General features: G+C 39.6%; 1 protein-coding gene across 7 annotated transcripts in view; it reads left to right on the forward strand.

The window, feature by feature from the left end:
• Enox2 (ecto-NOX disulfide-thiol exchanger 2) overlaps positions 1-20,970 on the forward strand; it is a 324,894-nt gene that overhangs the window by 257,090 nt on the left and 46,834 nt on the right. For all 7 annotated transcript variants that reach the window (XM_041642908.1, XM_041642912.1, XM_041642910.1 and 4 more), the window contains 2 exons: positions 9,762-9,917; positions 17,421-17,627. In XM_041642908.1, the coding sequence (XP_041498842.1) occupies positions 9,762-9,917; positions 17,421-17,627 (363 nt within the window). The remainder of the gene's footprint in view (positions 1-9,761; positions 9,918-17,420; positions 17,628-20,970) is intronic.

Here is a 20,970-nt window from a genome sequence, read left to right on the forward strand (position 1 = left end):
ATGTTTAGTTATTCTCCAAGAGGCCATGCGTGTTCCCATGATTACACAGTAACTGGCAGGGACATCAAGGAAAAGCAAGTTGTCATCATTTGGGTTAGACATGACTGAAGTTCTATAGAACATAATGGAAAATATTTAAAATGTGTAGTTATTTGCTTGTATAAATAAAGAGGTACCCAACTTTAACAAAATCTGTAAGCTGTATGATCCATGTACTGTCATAGTTTTCCTCAGAAACAACCACATCATGATTGACTTGGGAGCCGATGAGAATATCAAGATCCACTAGGGCATAGGGGACAAAACGTAGATGGCACTGTAGAAGTTGAGTATTGAGACAACCACCAAAGCTGAAGCCTGGACAAACGTCCCTAGGACTGCTCCACAAGAACAGATAGTCATTTCACATCACAATATGTGTGGATAAATGCTATGGAACCGTTTTCAGACAGAAGTGTTCTAAACTATTTATAACCTTTAGAAAAATATCCAAAGATCATGAGCTTCAGAAACTTCAAAATAAAGATCATGGTCTTACATGCCTTTAATCCCAGGACTCAGGAGGCAGAGGCAGGTCAATCTCTGTAAATTTGAGACCAGCCTGGCCTACAGAGCGAGTTCCAGGACAGTGAGGGCAACACAGAGAAACCCTGCCTCGAAAAACCAAAGAGATAAAAGATCACAGTCTTAACTCGCTGAAATACATAAATGCACAATCAATCATAAGAAAAAAACATCTTTTTTTTTTTAAGAGACTCCCTACTGGAAACTATTAGGAAGGATCTGAGTGATACTGTTCGTTTATTTATTCACTTATAGAATAAATATTTACTAAAGCCTGCTATATGCAAAGTACTATTAGGAGCCCTAGAGAGAAAGCAGGTGAACTCAAAGATCCCTGCTCTGAAGTTGGCAGAATCACATTTTCTTCACCCAGTAAAATGTGTTTGCAGGTATAAGCTGCCTCTTGATTGGCAGTAGCTCAAAAACTTTCCATCTATTTTATTAGTTTGTTCTTTCACTTCTGCATTCATTTATTAATTCAGATACTGAGCTCAGTCCAAGTAGAGATTCAAACGGTTCAGTCCTTGCCTTCAGATCAGACTTTATTGGTAGGGGCAATAAAATGAATACCACTGTTGTACAATGTAGAAAGAGTCAGAGTAAAATATTGTACACAACTAGATAAATAGTGCTGGTCAGGGAAGATTCACGAAGGAGGTGACTTTTGCATCAGAGTTAACTAGGAGCATCTTGGGGACTGAGAACTAGAGAAGAGTCTGGACAGAGGAAATGGTGTCCATCATCAGAAATGAAGCAAGAGAAGGTAGTATGGAGATAGTAGTGAACTATCGAGTTTGAGTAGATCACCTCCTTCCACAAAGACCTTGACCCAGCTCATGGAAAAGATGACAGTATAAGAAAAATAACACTTCTACAAATAAAGTGAATCCTCACCTGGGAAAATATAAATAAGAATGGGAAGAGAAGACAGTGCAAGAAGGTTAGTTAAAAGTCGTATACATTAAATCCTAGGACTGCACTGTCTCCAAAGTTGAGAAAAAAAACTGACCAGGCAAACTGAATGAAAAAAAAGAGGAATGAGGGACCTGGTCGGTTATAAAGATAAAATACACCAATATTCCAGTACTTGAGGAAAAGGCAACATTTATGTGTATGTATGTGTGCATGTATATGTCTTTGTGGTATAGGAAAATTAGGGTGCACATGCTTGTGTGCTGTACAGAGGCCAGAGGAGATTATTGGGTGTTCTGCTCTATTGCCTTGTGTAATATGTAGGGGTTCATAATAAGTGAAATGCTTGAGTGCTTTCAGAGAACTGGCACATAGCCCCAGACTAGTAAATATTACTTTCACTAGTCTGCTGCAAAATATAAAACTGAGAAATATAATGAGTTTTTGTGAAGCTGAATTTGATTGACTGAAAAGAATGTTTTTTATTCCAAGAGTGTCGATTTCTTAAATTTTGTGTTTTAAAATGTTCTATCCCCTATGAGCTATGTGATTCACTTAGATTCCCTGTTATTTTTTCCCACATATCTTTTCTTGGCAAATTCAGAAGTTAGCAATATTAAATATATATGCATATATAATATTTTTATTCATCTCTAAAACCAAGATATTTATAAACTGTGCATAGAGTAGGAAATGCCCTCATTAGTTCTCCAAAGGTGTGCAAAACATCCTTGATTGAGAGTTTAAAGCATAATTTGTAAGGCATCAAATTTTCTAGAAAGACAAGCACACAGTGCAATTGAATTGGAAGGACTAGAGGAAAGATGGCTAGAAGGATAGTGTTTATAAACCTTGAACTACAAGAATGAAATCCCATAATAGGATATGTGGGACCAGAGCAAAAATGTAGGAATGAAAAGATCGCTCAGTGAGTGTGGTGATTTGAATTCATATGGTCCCCATAGACTCATGTGGTTAAATGCTCAATCCATAGGGATTGGTTGTTAGGTGTGTCCTTATTGGAGTAGGTGTGGCCTCATTAGAGGAAGTGTTTCACTGTGGGGGTGAGCTTTGAGGTCTCATATATGCTCAACCTATGCTCAGTATATGGTCTTTCCTTCTGCTGCCCGAGGATCAAGAGGTAGAACCTTTCAGCTCCTTCTCCAGTACCATGTCTGCCTACATGCTACCTTACTTCCCACCATGACAATGATTCACTAAACCTATGAAATTGTAAGCCAGTCCCAATTAAATATTTTCCTTTATAAGAGTTGTCATGGTCATGGTGTCTCTTCACAGCGATAGAAAACCAAACTAATGCAGTGAGTATAAGGCATTTGCCACATAATCCTAACCTAAGTTCAATAGCCCGAACCATGTTCTGGAAGGAAAGAACTGACTCCACAAAGTTGTCCTCTGATTTCATCATATGCACCATAGTAAGCCCCCACATAAATATTTGCAAATGCACATGTACACACACATTTTTTTTAACAAAAGAAACCCAAACCAGTCTGCTAGCTTATTTTCCATTGGCCATGAACCAGGCCTTATTCTACCTCATCTTGCCTAATGGGCTGAAATAGATATCCAGTGATCTACAAAGTCATGGTAGGTGCTGGTGGAATTTTGTATGCATTAAGCAGAACTTTGGGAATGTGTGCCTATATGAGGTCTAATAATTATTCCAGGAGAGTCCAGAATCATCTTACAATTTAGCCAGGCTGCTCTTAGAGATCTAAATTCTTTCTTTCTATTAGCTGCCTGCAAAAATATTGCAAAGGATCTGTATAGAAAGTCCGGACTAGAATCAGAAAATATCAACTATTATACCATAAAATGGGCATGTGTAATGCCTTTGTTTCCATCAAAGATGGGAAACTTATAAGATTTCTAGGATTTTATAAACAGGCCTAGTCCAAGAGTGTCAGTCACCCAGGTTTATACCAATAGACTCTTCCACAGAGCAAAAGTGCCGTGACGACAGTTGCCCTATAAGATCTTAGACATGATTACAATACTCTGAAAAAGTTCATTGTCAGTCTAATGCGAGGGTTTGATGCCTTTCTAGTTTTTGTCCTTTAAAAAATAAATAATTCTATTAACCCATCACACCCCACACCAACCAGACTGGATACTCTCCTTGTCTTTTTGGGGGTGAGATTATAGAAAATGTTTAACATGGTGCCTAGGATATTATAAGCATCCAGTCAATAACCATGTTAATGATAATTATTAATGGCAGTATTCTGTTTACATGGTTGTTTCCAATTTAGAATATGATTTTGCCATATTTATTTCGCCAATGTTTGCCACAAGACCTGACACCAAAATTTAGACAATGTAAAACAAATTAGAGAGAGACCGCTTCTCCCTAGGTAATCAAGATAGGATTCTGCTTGAGCATTGTCGAATGATGTTCAAGTGCTGTTGATGTTAATATAAGCCCTCCTTTCATCTTTATTTCCTTTACAAAGTTAAGGTATTACGGAGGAACATTTGTCTTCAGATTGACAGCTATTAGACCATATCTGGTGCCGTGGCTTCTTTGAGCAAAGAAACACCCACCAAGCAGCCAAAGTGCCCTCATATCATTAGCTGTTTCATAAACTCCATGGACACTTGAAGAAACTTCAAGGCAGTTATAGATGTTTGCTGCTTAAGCACAACTCTGGTCCAGAGAGGAATATCCCTATCAAGTTTGTTTTAAACAGCCTGCAGTAGGCTTTTTTCCACCCAAGAAGGAAGAGGCACACTTTCCATAGATGCCCAGGAGAAGGCCTGTAATTCGTACAAACACATTCATTAAATTGAATGAGAGACTCTTGTGATTAGGATAAGCATGGTTCCATATTTGCTTAAGTGCTAATGTCACTACTGGTCCTAGCACAGCCCCTTCATTTCCATGAAAGTGTACTTTGATTAATGCAAACTTCCATGACACATCCCCTTTCCAGTTATATAAGTGGATTGTTTGACTCACTTTTCTAGTAAGCCTGGAGACACCCTCCTATGCTGGTGTTTCAGCATTCAGCCCAATAAAGGCTTCCCTTGAGTTGTGGGGTTTTTTTTTTTTTGTTTTGTTTTGTTTTGTTTTTTTTTTTGACCCAATAGTCTTCATCAATAGTGAAGGCAAAGGAGAGGACAGGGCAGCAGCAGCAACATCAACAGCAATGGGAGAGCAACTGAAGAGTTCCACAGAGTCATGAAAACAGAAACACTAGAGCACAGAGACATCAAAGAAAAGCCGAAGATGAGAACCGGAGGGCTCTGATCATTAGAAGAGTACCAGAGAGCTACCAGCCTTTAAGGGCTAAGGACCTTGGATACCCTGAACCCAAGAGCTTCGTATAGGCCACTGTCAAAGCCTGGAGATCCCAACTCTCTGGACCAGAGAGTTCTAACAGTTGTCAGTGCAGAGCTGTGGGTCCTAGCACCTGAGATCCATGTGAGAGATTTAAAACTAGAAGGTACTGTCTGCTTCTGCTATCTGCTCTCACCCCCACCCAGTGCTGCTGTTAACCAAAGATTACAATAGCTGCATGTGTTAAAGGCCATGGGTGGCTGAATGCAGCGTAATAAGCTTCAATTTATGGCTAGAACCATAAGTGTATAGTTTCTAAAGCCTGGATCAGTGTTTCCTAACTCACAGTGATTATATCTCTAAATTTTGGTCTTCTACTCCAGCCCCTGGGCTATGGAAGCTCAAGGGCTCAGAACTACCAGCCAGAAAAATTTTCTCCTCACCTACCTACTATCTCTATCCTGGTAGAGCAAAGGACCCCCAGCCAACTGATTGGTAACAGATTGACAATTGGATGATTGGATAACAGCATAGACCTGACTCTGTGTCCATTCCCCCTCAATGGCTCATACATGTACAAAGTATCACTTAATATTACCAAATTTGGGAAATAAAAGTTGCTAAGTAGCAGGAAAACTAAATCTACACTGAAAAGTTACTTGAAAATGTGATGGATCTACAACTCTTAATCTGAGCAGAAAGCTTGCCCAACTAGCTCAGAATCGGCAGAATTTCAAATAGGGTGGGACTTTGAAAATTGCTTGACTCAAAAGGCGGTATACAAACCAATATTTTATGGCCTACCCAGCAGTAGCTGTGCCAAGAGTCAAGAAGGCTATAGGAAATGAGTGGCCAAAGAAGAAATAATAAAGGCAAAATTGAACAGTGAAATTTTTGTCAAATGAACTTTGGAGGTATACTTTGCCCTTTTGTGTGATTTCAAATCTCTTTCAGGTGTTGAAATTCCAAATAATAGGTGGCAATAATACATATGTTGGCAGTACTCCTCAATCCAGGCTAGAAGCCAGAAAAGGAGAAGGAATTTCTTTTCTGTTCTACTCCCAATGTGTTTTAAATTTCCCTTTGAGTTTTCAGATTCTGTAATACTCATATAAAAGCCTGTATCTCCTTGCTTTTCCCCAGTGGCATTGGAAATCTAGGTCCATTTTGTGTCTTAATGGTTAAATATAAACAAAATAATAAGTAATTGGATGGGAGTCTTTGAAATGTCATGCACAAATGCCCTCTAGCAAAGCCCACTTTGGCAGTTTAGCCTATGGAACTCGACGTATTGAATTAAAAGGAGGTTATCTATTCTATCTATAGCCAGATGTCATGAATACATTTGCTTTTAAATGAATTCATAAAATATTAATGTAATCCTACCAAACTGCAGAGTGGTGACTTCATCAGTCAGGAGTTATATTATCCTATATATTTGTTTGTCTCCATCTATTAGTAGACAGTCATGAAGACAGGCATTTCCTTCTCAGTGGAAGCAGCAGAACTTGTTTAATGAAGTGATGTGTCTGTAATCTGTGGAAAGGTAGAGTTGTGAGTGACAGAGCTATATGAATACCAATGAGGAGGCAAGCAGAACAATAAGAGGAAGACAAACATTTCAATGGCTGGGGAAATAGATGGAATTGTTTAGGTGGCATAGAGTCTAATCTGATCTCTTCCTAAAGAAAATTAACAGTTTGTAAATGGGTGAGATGATGTTAGCAATCTCTCCAAAATCTTCTGCACAAGGAATCAGATTTTACAAACGCACAAATGGCATTCTGAATCATGGTGCTCTTACTTGCTGTAGGCACAGCAAGACAGAGGGCCAGAGACCTAAAGTTCTCCAAGATGAAAAGGGAAACTAGACACCTTTCCCAGCCCCTGCGTAGGGTGTAACTTAAAGAAACCTTATCATAAATGTTTGTGGACTATAATAGTGAATGTCTGAATTAGTAAGTTTATCAGTATGTGTCTCACAACTGGCACAGAAGAAAGAAAAGTTGTCTATGCCAGGGGTCTTAATACCTAATTTGTTCTTTCATTGTTTGAGCTGAATTTCATTATGTGCCCCTATTGTTTACCAAAAAGAAAATGAAAGCATAGAGACATTAAGAAACTTTCCTCAAGGTCACATACTATTGAGTGCAAAATAATAAAATTATGAGAACCTCTGGAGACAGTTATATATAGGTGTGCATGCATGTTGAGTAGGTTAACCTATGAGAATTGAACCTAAGTGTTTCTATAAAATAAAAGAGCTCTTGAGAGAATCTTTTTTCTTCCTAAACCTCTCTAGATATTAGCACCTAAGGGAGACAGACATTAGAAGACGTGATGACCTAGCTTGCTTGGATTGTCCTTGCATAAGGGGATGTCCATGTGGTATTCACTTCCCTGTCTGCCCAGACACGGGGTTCCTTCAATTTTTGGCATAGTAGGACTAAAGTTCTGCCCCTTTTGGAACCACAGAGTCCCTCTGCTCTTTATATCTGCCTCCTCCAGCATCTTCAAGAACCACCCAAGATCCTTAGGGCCACCTTAAGGACAACCTTACAAACATTATTCCACTTAGCTCTGTGGCTAGCATGATGAAATCTTAGGGAGTAGGGTTCACCACTGCTAATGCAACTGTCCCTTCATCACCAGCACAACCTTTCACAGTGTCTCTTTGATTACAGTACACTGTATGCATATCTATACTGAGATAAGTATTGTAATGGGAAGTCAAAGAAACTTGAAGTCCCTTTTCTCAATATTTTTTTTACAAATCTCCAAGATTTTTTTTTTACAAAACCAATTTAGACAATGAAATTAGGACTACTCTTATATCCAAATGAAGCCCTTGTTCTGAGCCTGTACTGCACTCAGGGGTCATGCCAGGCTTTCAAAGGCTTATCTTGCCATCTTCTAAGTCTCTCTAGTGCTGAACACTGGCTAGGAGGTCAGTGCCGTAAAATCAGTACCAATCCAGAGTAGGATCTGTTTATTCTACCCACCAGAAGTACCTTTCTTGAAAATTATAAATTCCTCTTCCATATCAGGGATTGATCAGAACTGACAGTGTACCTGAGTGCAGAGTCCTAATTTCATTCTAGGTTCCTATGGGCCCCAGTTTCTATTTATCCCATTTGGGGGTACTCTCCAATTTTCTTGGTGTGAGAGAATTGTCTGTATTCTGTCAATCATGTTATAAATAAACGCTGATTGGCCAGGCAGGAAATATAGGTGGGAAAACCAGACAGGAAGTAGAAATGATGTAATGAGAACAGGAGAATTCTGGGAAGGAGGAAGTTGATTTCTCCCACTCCTGCCCAGATCACCCAAACAAGCAGGATGTGATCTGCACCACTGAAAAAAGGTGCTGAGCCACATGGCTAACATAGATCAGAAAAATGGGTTAATCAAGATGTGAGAGTTAGCCACTGAGAGGCTAGAGCTAATGGGCCAATCAGCTTTATAATTTATGGAGACCTATGTGAGATTTTCTTTGGGGCTAAACAGTTGGGGGTTACTGGACAGGACAGAAAACCCAAGCAAGCAGGCCTGGCCCTTCATGTTACATTTTCTATACTATATATGGAATCAACTAGATACCTCTAGAAGCTTCAGGCCATATACCTATGGAATCCTTCTAGATTCTGGTAAAGAAATCAATCCAGGGGCCAAAGTTGTATGTTTTGCAATGTATCACAAGAGATTGTGCCATCAGAATGATGTTGCTATTGATGTTGTTGTTGATTTGGATTCACATATATAAACCTCACAAAAATTGTTTGGGTACTGTCTTAGGGCTTCTATTGCTGCGATGAATCATAACCAAAAAGCAAGTTGAGGAGGAAAGGTTTATTTGGCTTACACTTCAATATTGCTGTTCATCACTAAAGGAAGACAAGAGAGGAACTCAAACAGGACAGGATCCTGGAGGCAGGAACTGATGCAGAGGCCATGGAGGGGAGCTGCTTACTGGTTTGCATCCTCTGGCTTTCTCAGCCTGCTTTCCTGTAGAACCCAGGACCACTAGCCCAGGGGTGGCCCCATCCACCATGGTCCGGCTCTCCCCATTGATCACTAATTGAGAAAATTCCTCACAGCTGAATGCAATGGAGGCATTTCCTCAACTGAGGCTCCTTTCTCTGATGGCTCTAGCTTGTGTCAAGTTGACACAACCAGCCAGTGCAGGTAATGCCATACTTCCTAGAGTCACACCTCTTTGTAAAACAAAAGCAATGGAAAGTAAAAAAAATTCAGTGGCAAAAAGTTTGAACAGATTTTAGACACAGAGTTAAGAATGCACCAGAATAATCTACAAAGGACACTTCAAGTGTGTAAGACTTAAACTTTGAAGCACAGGGAAAATTCAGAGACCTTCAGACCCTTCCAGCCAGGGAAAACAGCATGGAGAAAGACACACAGAGTAGTTATCTGTTGAGCCACTTCATGTTGTGCATTATGCTCAGCACATTTCATTCTTCATTCTCTTTACACCTCATGGCTCCCTGGAAGGTAGGAGATATAAACCATATTGCTGCTGAATGACAGAAAGGAGAACCTAAGTATGCCCCATCCCCACAAAGTGTATACTGTTATCACTATACTCGAAAAAGACAGTAAAGGTACAAGGGACAACAAGAAGCCTTGTCAGAATGGAGCCAAAGATGTGTACTGGAAACTGATGGATTACACAAGGCAGAGCAATGTTATAGACGATGCTGAATATCAAACAGACATGTCGAGACTATTTACATAGGCTGGGATCAAACAAAACAACTCCTACATCGTGAAAGAAAAGTGTACAGATACATGGTAATTAAGACTGAGAATGTTAACCAGAAAGAGGCATTTGTTTGTTTTGCCCTTGTCTTACAAAGACCTTTTGACTTGATATTTATAACATAACATTCTGCCTCCATTTGACTTTGTCTGCTATCATTTATTTATTTATTTATTTATTTATTTATTTTGTCTCCTTTTTCAGACTTCGATCCTGCCCTTGGAATGATGACTGGAATACCACCGATAACTCCAATGATGCCCGGTTTGGGAATAGTGCCTCCGCCAATTCCTCCAGACATGCCTGTAGTAAAGGAGATCATACACTGCAAAAGCTGCACTCTCTTCCCTCCCAACCCAAGTACTAGCCTGCTTTTTCTTTCTGTTGTTGTTGTTGTTTAGTTCCGCCTATTTAAGCCACAGTGTTTTAGAGTTCTTTTTCCAAAAAATACCTAAGGGCTTCATGGGTGTAGATACAGAAGCTTCACCTAGAAAGAGAAATGGAAAGTTGTTCTCTTACTGGGAGAGGCTGAATTTTATGTACAGATCAGTAGATGTTTGTATGCTAGCTGCAATACAACATTGTACAAGTGGTGCAGTGTGCTTAATGCCATGTGACAGGGAATTCAGGTGTTAGTACAGAAGGAGGCGCCCAACCCAAAGTGCTCACCACTGTCATTTGTAGGCTTTTCTTTTTATAACTGATCCACACACTAGTGATGGCAGAGACTGAGTATGGTCTGAGCCTACTTGAAGCCCTTGCCTTGAGAATGAGTCTAGTGCTACACTGGCCCCATTGCTGCCAGGTAGTCCCACGTCATTCCACGGACTGCTAGTCACCTTCTATACTACACTATACAGTGAGGTGAAATTCAGTTTTGTGGAAGGGCAAGGAATGTTGAGACTAAGTCAGGCTACTTGTAGCCATGTACTCATCTAACCCAATAGAAATGATCCAGAGAGTCCAGCTTGCTGGTGAAGAATAGGCTTCTCTCTAGACTTAACTTACATGTCTATAGTATTCAGATGGCTGTTTCAAGTCAAATTTAACACCGCCAATCCACTCTTTCTCCAGATCCATATTTTAAATGATTAAACGCTATCCCTAAATGTGATTCAAGCCTTATTAATAATGTTTTTCCTAGAGTCCTTGTATACTGCATGGACTGTCAAGGAAGCTGCTGCTGTGTTGCTCAGATTTGAGTTGTTGGTTTGAAAATCCATCTAGCTGTTTAGACCATAGAGCAAATGAACTTGCCTCTTCAAGACAAATAGGAACCTTTAACGTGTGTCTTCAGACAAATGCTTCATCGACTACCATAAATAGGAGTCAGTTCATCATGAATCAGATGCTGCCAGGGACCCTAATTCTATTTAGTGTGACTTGCTCATAACTGAGAGGGCTTTAGAATCAGTCAGAGGGCTTTAGAATGTGTCTTGTGTCTTGACAGGTCCCCTTGGCCACTTTTGCTAGTGAAAAATGATCTTAGTGCCTTCTGGGCTTTAACTGAGTTGTTAACAGGATACATCTTTTCAGACCACTAAGAAACCTAGGAGACCAGCATCCAAGAAGACTATTTAGAAATGAGTATTTTGTTTCAAAGAGAATTAGGGAATAAAGAAGAAAAGTCTTTTGTAGCCCTTTCTTGACAACTCACATAGCCATTCCTGGATTTTGGTTTTATGCATAGCAATGTCATTAAACCTTACGTCTTTCTTTTATTTCCACTGTCCTAACATATGCAATGTCCCTTTTCTCCCTTTCTTCCAGCATTTTGTGTTCAAATTATAGAAAGATGCACATCCCTAATAGTTCCTTTATCATGTAAAAACAACCCCTGAATGTAGGCATTGTGAGCATTAAAACTAAAAAGGCAGAGTCCTGCTGATTTAATCATTCATGTATTATGTGAGCAGCCTGTGCTAGACTTTCATTATTTTTATCAAGTCTAAGCTAACAGGATGGTTCATAACCTGTGATGTCCAGGGTGGATACAATAGATATTCAGTTTAAGGGTCCAGTTTCTAAGTCTCCAAAGGATAGCACAAGTGTCCTGATTTTTGGTTTTCTTTAACACAGAGACCACATTATTTGTCAGTGCATGCCTTAAAGAGATTGTAACTTCATATTCTGTAGTAAAAGAAATAAGTAAATTTCTCAAACACATTTTTTACCTTTCTCTTCATGCAGCCATGATTCCTCTGTTCTGAGTTGGAAGAGCCACAGAGTAAGAAGGCAGCATTTACCCAAAGGCCCAATCATTTAGTTCTTCATCGTTGTACTAAGGAAGGCTGATAGGGCAATTAATGCCAGTAAATGAGTGGCTTCTGGGGATGAATCTGCTTTAGAATTGAGTTCAAAAATAACAAACCCGTGAAGCTTAAATCAGACTGGCTTTTTTTATTTGCTTTTTAGAAATGGAAATTTTGTTTAAAGAGAGATACTCAGTTTAGTCATGTACAAAAACTCGGGCATCTCTTTCTTAATTCTTTGCTGAAAGTGTGGCAATTCCGCCATTTTTATTAACAGTGAGAACTTGTTTTGTAAAGGCACGACAGGAAAGCAGGCAGTTGATATAGCTTGAAGCCCTGATCATCTCTAGGGCCCACCAAGCCTAATTTATTATAAGGCCTTGATGAAAAGCCCCACTACTTCCTCATGCCTATCTAGGATATTCAAAGTCACCCTCAGCACTAAGATCCTAGTATTCATCTCTGTGTCTTTAGTCACCGCCCAGTCACCCTTCTAAATGCTTGCTCTTGGCCTTCCTAATGGTGTGACCCTTTAATACATCTCCTCATGGTGTGCTGACCCCCAACCCTAACATTATTTTTGTCACTACTTCAAAACTGTATTTTTGCTACTGTTATCGATTGTGATGTAGCTATCTTGTTTTCCGACTTCTTAGACGACCCCTGTGAAAGGGAGGGGTGACCCCGCAAAGGGGTCCCGACCCACAGGTTGAGAACCACTCTGCCTCATTACTGTTTGCAATTCTTCTTTTCCACTTGCCACACACCCACCCTTTAGTCAGGTTCCAGTGCTTCCTTAGCTCACAGCCTCACTCACCTCCCGTCCAGCTCCAAGTATGCTCTCCTCTTCTGGAGTACTTCAGCGTGGGAGGTGCTGAGATTAAATCTGTGGTAAACCCTTCTGAGACATTTCTATCTAGATCCTAAATCCAATGGAAACACTGGATTTTTTTTCCTTACTTTATCTCTCTGTTGTATTTAATACTGTTGCCCCACTTATCCTTCTTGAAAGCCTAACTGATTTAAAGGAGTAAGAATGACTCAGACCAACCAGAGATAAAAATCAAAAATAAATAGTAAAATGCAACATGATGAGGATTCCCAACATTTCAAAATGTAAAAAAGAAACAGCGGGCTAGGTTCTGTGGGTAACATGCTTGCCATGCGAGCCCGAGGACCTTAGTTCAGATGACCAGTACCTCATGAAAGCTGAATGATGTGTGACCTGACCAGAAGCAGGCAGATTCTGGAGGTTTGCTAGCCAACCAGTGTAGCCAATCAAGGAGCTTCAGGTTCCGTGAAAGCCCCTGTTTCCACAGACGTTAATAGAGGCGCATGTACCATTAAACCACGCTACCTGGTGTCTCAGTTTCTTTACCCGTAAACTATGATATTGGGTTAGATTAGCCTAGATACCTACATCTTCACTCAGCAGTAAAGCTATGACTACTACATTTTAAAAAATCTACCACAGCAAATATGTCTCTAGGTAAAACTCCTCAAAATATACTAGAAAATCAAAAGAGGGTTGGCTTGTAATAGATGGGGCTTTTTACATTTGCTGGAGCAGGCAGAATACCTTAACAGTTAAGTACTTGGTCTCGGAACTAACACAGGCCTTATTGCATAGCCCAGTTTTCCACCTCTTTTCAGCCATGAGATGTTGGTAAGTAACTGAACCTCTCCGATCTAGAGTAGGCAACGTAAGACGTAATCGAAAACTTCAGTAGAATTTACTAACGGGGAGAAGACTAAGCACTGGGCTCCTATTCCCAGGATTTGGAGTATAGCAAAAAGAGAGCTGCCTACAGCAAGCATACTTTCTCTACAGGATAGCTCTCAATGATTTACTGATTCTCTATCAGTGGGGCTCTCCGATGAGAGAACAGAGCTCCATCTCTCTAGCAAAGTCAGTTCTGTCAAGATTTTCACTTCCACTGTAACACCTTCTGAGGGCAGGTTACATTTTGAATCTATTGGAAGTAACAGTGAATGAGGGATGAATGATGACTTGTCACTTGCTGCCTGTGTGCACACACATGTGAAAACACCCAAGAACCAGAAAAGGCATTTTTTTTTCATTTTACCGTATCAAAAGAGACAGAACCCATTTTGCCTCTGAAGGCTGGACTCTATAAAGAGAATTAAAAATAAACGAGTAAATTGGGCATTAATAACAATTTTCCAGCCTTCTGATTGTTTCCAATTAGCTGGGATTACATTAAAAATGCATCTGACCTCCACTGATTGTCTGTAAGGCCTTCGCTCTTGGGCTGTCTAATAAAATCGACTCACAGACTTTGCATTGTATACGTTCTGACAAACCAACCAAGTATTCGCTGATGTTCCTCTGAAAAGTAGGATGTTATGCAAATGGTATTTACATCCTTTGTGCTGCTCTCTGCCTCCTTTCTCAAAGACCGTCAATGGATTCCCATCCTAATACTGATAATCTTAACACACTCCCCAGAGTGGCTGCTTGGATGTAATTAGAATTACTGGAAGCTCCTCCTTTTCCATCACCAAAGACTAGTTCTTTATTCTTCCAGTTATCTTGCATCTTTACATGAACCTTTCTCTGTCACCACACTGAGTGATGATTTAGGCACTACAGGGCCTACCCCATTACCTGGTGAATAAGGAGAGTTTAAATGTGTTCTCCTGTGGGATTCTCATTGCTGTGTACTGATCAGTGTATTCCAGTGGGTTTAGAAAATCGGGCCTGGACAACAAAGACATTGAACTGTTAATTAAAGAAGAGATACTATACTATCCATGAATAAAGACAGTGCAGCCTTTTCCCTGCTTACAGGGATACACCTAAATCCCGGCGACTGCTCTCAAAGAGGTAGTCTGCATTTACTTAAAGAGAGCAGATGCATCCCTGTCATCCTTCACATTATTCTTAGTGGATTTTATGCTCCATTATTTAACTGAAGTCACCACAAAAGAATCGCAGCATCTGAATAATGACTTCATCACAAAATGTTAAACCCCACAAATGTAGTCTGGGGATGGGCATTTGCATTTGGGGCATTATATGTAACTTCCAGAACAACTGCATATTCCTTAGTCTGTCAGTGGGCATAAACTAAATTCAGGTTGTGTAATGAAGGTGACTTTTGCTTCATAAAAGAATTATTTACCATGCAGATCCTTTAAAAGTAAGTTCCAGAAGCCTTTTTTATTCTAAAATAGGACTTCCAAAGCTTTTTGTTTAAAAGCAACTCATCTAAACAGATGGTCTTGAAAATTCTTTGCCTGTGTATACAGTGGCTTGGTTCTATTCTATGGTCAAAACTACAGGCATCTTCATGGCCATAAATTCCTCAAACTCAGATTTATCTGGGTAAATCAAGGGGGTTTGTATTTCACAGGTTCAGGTCCTCGCTAACACTGTACTCCAGTCATATGCTAGAGTTTTAAAAAGCACCAGATTGGGAGTTAAGACACCTGTGAATATTGACACTGTAATGACTACTATTTATTAGGAAGCTAAGAAGTGCTAGGGTTTGTACAACATGCAATATGGTCAATGTAGTATCAATAGTCATACAAAAAGAAGTTTAAGATAGGAAATAGTATCCCGATTTAATAGATTGAAAAGGGAATTTTCACAGGTTGGGTAACTTCCCCATGGTCACACAGATATTGAGTAAGACTTAAATGTGGGATTTCCTATTCCAAGTTTATGATATCTTTATCTGATGTGATGTCTTTGAATGAGACACTTCATTTAGTCAAGAATTTTCCTCTTTAATATCAGAAGTTCAGAATACTCAGTAACTTTCAACACTAAGTACATACTAAGTCTGCCTGAGAAACTTAAAAGAAAAAAAGCACAAGCAGCACCCTGAACCCTGATCAGCTGTTGGTATGGGGCCAGGCATTATGTGTTCAACTCCCAAGTGGATTCTTTCATGCTACCATAATTAAGAATAACTGGAATTAGGATGGCAATAGTATTTTCCAGTTGTTAAAAACCCCAAAGCCTAAGTCTTAAGCAATTGTCAACCCCTTTCTTCCAGAATTGCTAAATGTCATCACTTAGTAGTCCTAAGTAAGATAATTCAGACTCCTGCCCACTCTAACTTGTTCTCTTCCCCTCTAAACTTCTCATAGGGAACACACAAGCGAAAACTAAAGCAGTGATTTCTGAAAATTACAGACTTCAAAACTTAGCAGTTTGTAAGTTCTCCCATTGTCCACTTTATCAACTAAATAAGGGAGGAATGTCATCATGAAAACCTTTGTCTTCTCAGCACCCCAGTAAGACAGGCAGCAGTAGCAAAGCTAGGTACATAGAGAAACTGCTAACCAAGGAAGCTCTCAAATCAGCTGTTTGCCAGCTTGGATAAGACTCAGGTGGAGGCTTCATTCTCCTCTGTGAAAGAAACTCATTTATTTTCACAGGGGAGCTATAATCCCTGATTGTTGAGCTTCCAAATATTGAGCTGGGAGAATTGTTGAGAGCTGAATCAGAAGAATGGATTACACAAAATAAATCCTTGCAGACACAAACCAACACTAGGAAGAAGAAAGAAAAAAAACATAGCCAGGATGCTTTGTTTTGTTGGGCTTTGAACTGTAGGGTTTCGCTTTTAAAAATGCTTTTACACATATAAAGAGTAACGAGGAGCTGACAGATCCAACAAGCCGTATAAATACAGAGAGTGGAACGCACTTTTTATGCAGAGGAAGAATCATCTCATTAGAGGTTTTTTTTTTTTGAGGTTGGATATTTATTTAGTGAGTTATGAGGGAAAAGGAGAGAAGAGCAGAAAGAGAGGTAGGGAGAGAGAGAGAGACAGACAGACAGACAGACAGAGGGAGGAAGGGGAGAAGTGGGGAGAAGGGAGAGACAGAAGCTGTCTCTTAGAGAGGGAGATGGAAAAGCATTAGGGATGTTTTTAATGACTCTCTATGGCAAGATTTATCTCATTTTAGTTAATGGTTTTCCAGGCAAGTTTAGAGTTTCTGCACCTTTAAATGCTATAGGATTGGCTTTGGAACTCACTACTCCAACAAGAAATTAGAGAAAAGGTTTATTTGTATTTATATTTAAAAGTCCCTAAGAATATAAAAGTAATACTTTGTACTCTAATTTGTTTAACCAAACCCTTCTAACAGCTATAAATACTTTTGTAAATATTCACCTTGTAATTGTCAAATTAGTCACGAACCACCTCTTTCAATAAACATAAATAGAATGTAGAATCCACCATCTGAACTAAGCCGACTCTATCAGGGACTGTAGGTTTACAGGCTCGAATGTAATTAGTGAAGCTAAGGGAAATTTCCCCTACTTACTCCTCTTAATACAGATAACCAAAAAATTAACAGTACAGGCTTATCACAGCAAAAGTAAGGAACAAAACTAAAGCTCTCTAGATGGATCAGACAGAATGGGTCTTCATTCCGTAGCAACCACAGTCACAAAAATCATTGGATAAAATGCTTTTCAGGTTCATACAATAAATTTTCTGTGGAGCAGAGACAAGGCTAAAGTTTTTGAGGAGACAATATGACCATCTCTGAAAAAAATCCGATTTCAAAGAGGTCTGTCCCAAGCAAATATTTTTATTTCCAATTATTTTACCTTTTAATTTAGATCTCCCACCACCTGCAACACGAGAGAGGCCTCCAGGATGTAAGACAGTATTTGTGGGTGGCCTGCCTGAGAATGGGACCGAACAGATCATTGTGGAAGTATTCGAGCAGTGTGGAGAGATCATTGCTATCCGGAAGAGCAAAAAGAACTTCTGTCACATTCGCTTTGCTGAGGAGTTTATGGTGGACAAAGCCCTTTATCTGTCTGGTAAGTGTTGATATGTATTGATTGTACTCACCAGGCACAATGCAGAGATCTGAGAGCAGAGTATTTGGGTCATTAGCAGAAGTGTGTTAATTAAAAGGGATTCCCTCTACCATAAAAGACGGAAAAGGCATATTACCTTCTATCCAGCCTTCCTCCTTAAAGCCATCAGAAGTTCCAAACTGTCTGGGAAATAACTAGACTTTACATGTGGCATTAGAGATGTGGATGGTAGACTCTGCTCAGTGTGACATCCCAATTCTTCCTGCACACATGTCCCAAATACACAGTAAATTCTAGATCCCAGAATGCGCCACAATGTTTTATATCTTTGCCCATGCCAACCCAACACACACTCATACCCCAATGCTGCAGCTCAAATATAAACTCTCTGGAAACCTTTCTCTAATTTATCTGTCCAGTCTGTCCCAGGTTGGGGCACCCTTTCTGAGTGCTCCCACAGCACCTGGTACTGTATTCTAACATGACATCTATTACACCATTCTAGAACTCATGCTTCTACCTCCATCTGATAAGGCTCACTCATTACTGATAATGATGACTGATTTACAATTGCCATAGGGAAGGGAAAGATAATGGAAAGGGGAGTGAAAGAGGGATGGAAAGAATATGACTATTTCTGAATCCTAATAGAAATATCCAGAAAGGTCAGTTTTGAAATTGTATTTTACATTTATCTGTGGTTGTGGTCATGGTGGTAGTGGTGGCGGCGATGGTGGTGGTGGTGTGTGTCATGGCCTTCGTTTCGAGGCCAGATAACAGTTTACAGGAGTCAGTTTTCTCCTTCTATCACAACTCAGTCCCTTTGCAGCAAGTGCCTTTACTTATGGAACCATCTTTTAGGCACAAAAAGACTAATGACAAAGAGAAAGCATTTGCTGGCGAACTACTTTTGTGGTGGCTTGAATGAAATTGACCCCCATAGGCTCATATGTTTGAATAGTTGGTCCCCAATCAGTGGAAATATTTGAGAAGGATTAGAAAGTGTGGCCTTGTTGGAGTTTATATGTAATAGGAGGCAGGCATTGAGGTTTGAAAAGTCCATGACCTCCCAGTTAGCTCACCCTACCTCCTACTTAGAGATAAGACTGTAAACTCTCAGTTACTGTTCCATGCCTGCCGGCCTACCTGCCTGCCTGCTGCCATGCTGGCATCGTGATGGTCATGGCCTATAACCCTCTGAGACTGTAAGCCCCAGTAAACTGTTCTCTAAGTTTCATTGTCATGTCTTATCATAGCAATAGAAAAGTAACCGAGACAGCAGTGGAACAAAGAATCACATGAGCAGAATTAGAAAAGTAGAAAGTTATGGCAAACATTCAAGAGACTTAAGAGTGGGTGGTTTGTATATTAAGCAGGCATGAGAGACGGTTGGAAAACCTAAGTTGTTAGCCTACATTGAAAGGTTTAGAAACTGGGTTTTTACTCCCCAGGTACTAGGGAGTAAGGAAGACAATTTTGAACAAGGAGACTGGTTGTCTCAAGAAGATTAATCTGACATTTCTGTGTAAAAGTGGATTAGAGGGAAGAAGAGAAAAGAACGGAGGTTAGTTTGAAGTCTGCTGCAATAGGCCAGGGAAAAGGTATATAGAATTTGTAAAAGTAGGCTAGTAGCATGGGGAAAAGAGGGGGGCGGTAGATGCAGGATGCTCTTAGTACAGTTGCTAAGTGCTACAGAATCCAACTACTAAAGATTAGGCAGCACTTAGCAACAATAACAGAGCAGGCCACAATAGCCTATTTTAATAAGAATGTAAAGGTTTCGAAACACCCTAAATAGTTAGACATAAAAGAAAACATACTGTTTGGGAGGCACCCATCTGAACATGACTGAAATCTAGTCTCTGTTTACAGTCACTTCCTACAAACATCCGCACGACTGCCAAATGAAAGGAGATGACTGGCAATCAGTGTTGTGGAAAGAACTAAATTTTGCCCTTTAAATTTGAGCATTCTCCTGGGGAAGGTCACAGGTGCCACTAATCTCTTGAATTCTTCTTTTATTATAAATTATAAAAGAATGTGGTGAAAAGAATCAAAACATAAAAACCTTTTCTAGAAGATGTTGCAGGAATGTAGGAAGAATCATTTCCTTTTTTTGTGGGGGGGATCAAAACACCTTTGGATCTACTTGACCCACAACATCATAGCATCTTTGCTGTGGCTTCTAGGGCCTGAATATCCTCATCTCTTTTGTAATTCATTTGCAGCTCCACTTTTCTGATGGCTTAGATGATCAGTAAAATGAATGGGCATGCGAGTACCGCACCAAACAGGAAAGGGTCTTAAGTTGCTTGATAAAATATGGTTATTGTTTTTCTAAAAGAAACATGTGGCACCCTTTGTGTTACTAGGGGTCATCTATTATAACACTAATCGAAACATATAAGTATGATCATGGATACACATAATTCAAAATACAATTATATAATGTGTGATATGATACAGATATAAAATCATCACCATTAAAAGAATTAGCATACCCTCCACTGCCTAAAGCTTCCTTTGTCCCTCGTTTGTGATTCTTTCTCCCCTCCTATTTCATCTCAGGCAGTCACTTATCTGCTCTTTATCAGATTACTATGCATTTCTTGGAACTTCCTGTAAGTGGGATTATACATTATGTATGTTCTTCTTTCCCTTGCAGAGTCAGATTTCCATTTGGTATCATTTCCCACTGCTTGAATTTCCTTTAACATTTTTCATAGCACAAGTCAGTTCCGATGACCTCTTTCAGAATTGTATGTTTCAGAAAGAATTAATCTTAGCATTCAGGATACTAGGGGAAGAAAATTGGGAGTTTCAGCCCAGCCTGGGCTACATACCAAGAACCTATCTCGAAAGGGAAAAAAAAATGACTATTTTTCTTTGAGAAAGATGTGTTAATTATTTCTTTTGTTTTTGAGATTAGAATTATCTCATTTCCCCTTTCTTTTCTCTAAACACCCCATATACCTTTCTTTGCTCTCAGAGTCATGGCCTCTTTTTCACTAATTGTAGTTACATGCATATATGTATATACAAGTATTTTCTAAATTCAACTTGCTTTATATGCATAATGTTACTTGTATGTATGTTTTCACTTCATATTGGATAACCAACTGGTGGAAATACACACTTTTATACTCTTATAAATAATACTTTTGAGCTTTGCTCTAAGATGAAAGTATGAAGCCTGAGAAACTTTAGCCTTTTAAAGGTTGCTTTTTAAACACTTTCAGTAGGACCAAAGCAAACCTAGTGCTATCCTTCCCCCCCCCCCACGATTAAGGTAAATGTTTCTAATTACCCAGTACTCTGTTCTTTTATGAGTTTTTGTCCTCTG

This window comes from Microtus oregoni, unplaced genomic scaffold (genome assembly GCF_018167655.1).
Source record: "Microtus oregoni isolate MIOR12 unplaced genomic scaffold, Mior012 000080F_ref0000499, whole genome shotgun sequence".
In the NCBI taxonomy this organism is placed as follows: Eukaryota; Metazoa; Chordata; class Mammalia; order Rodentia; family Cricetidae; genus Microtus; species Microtus oregoni.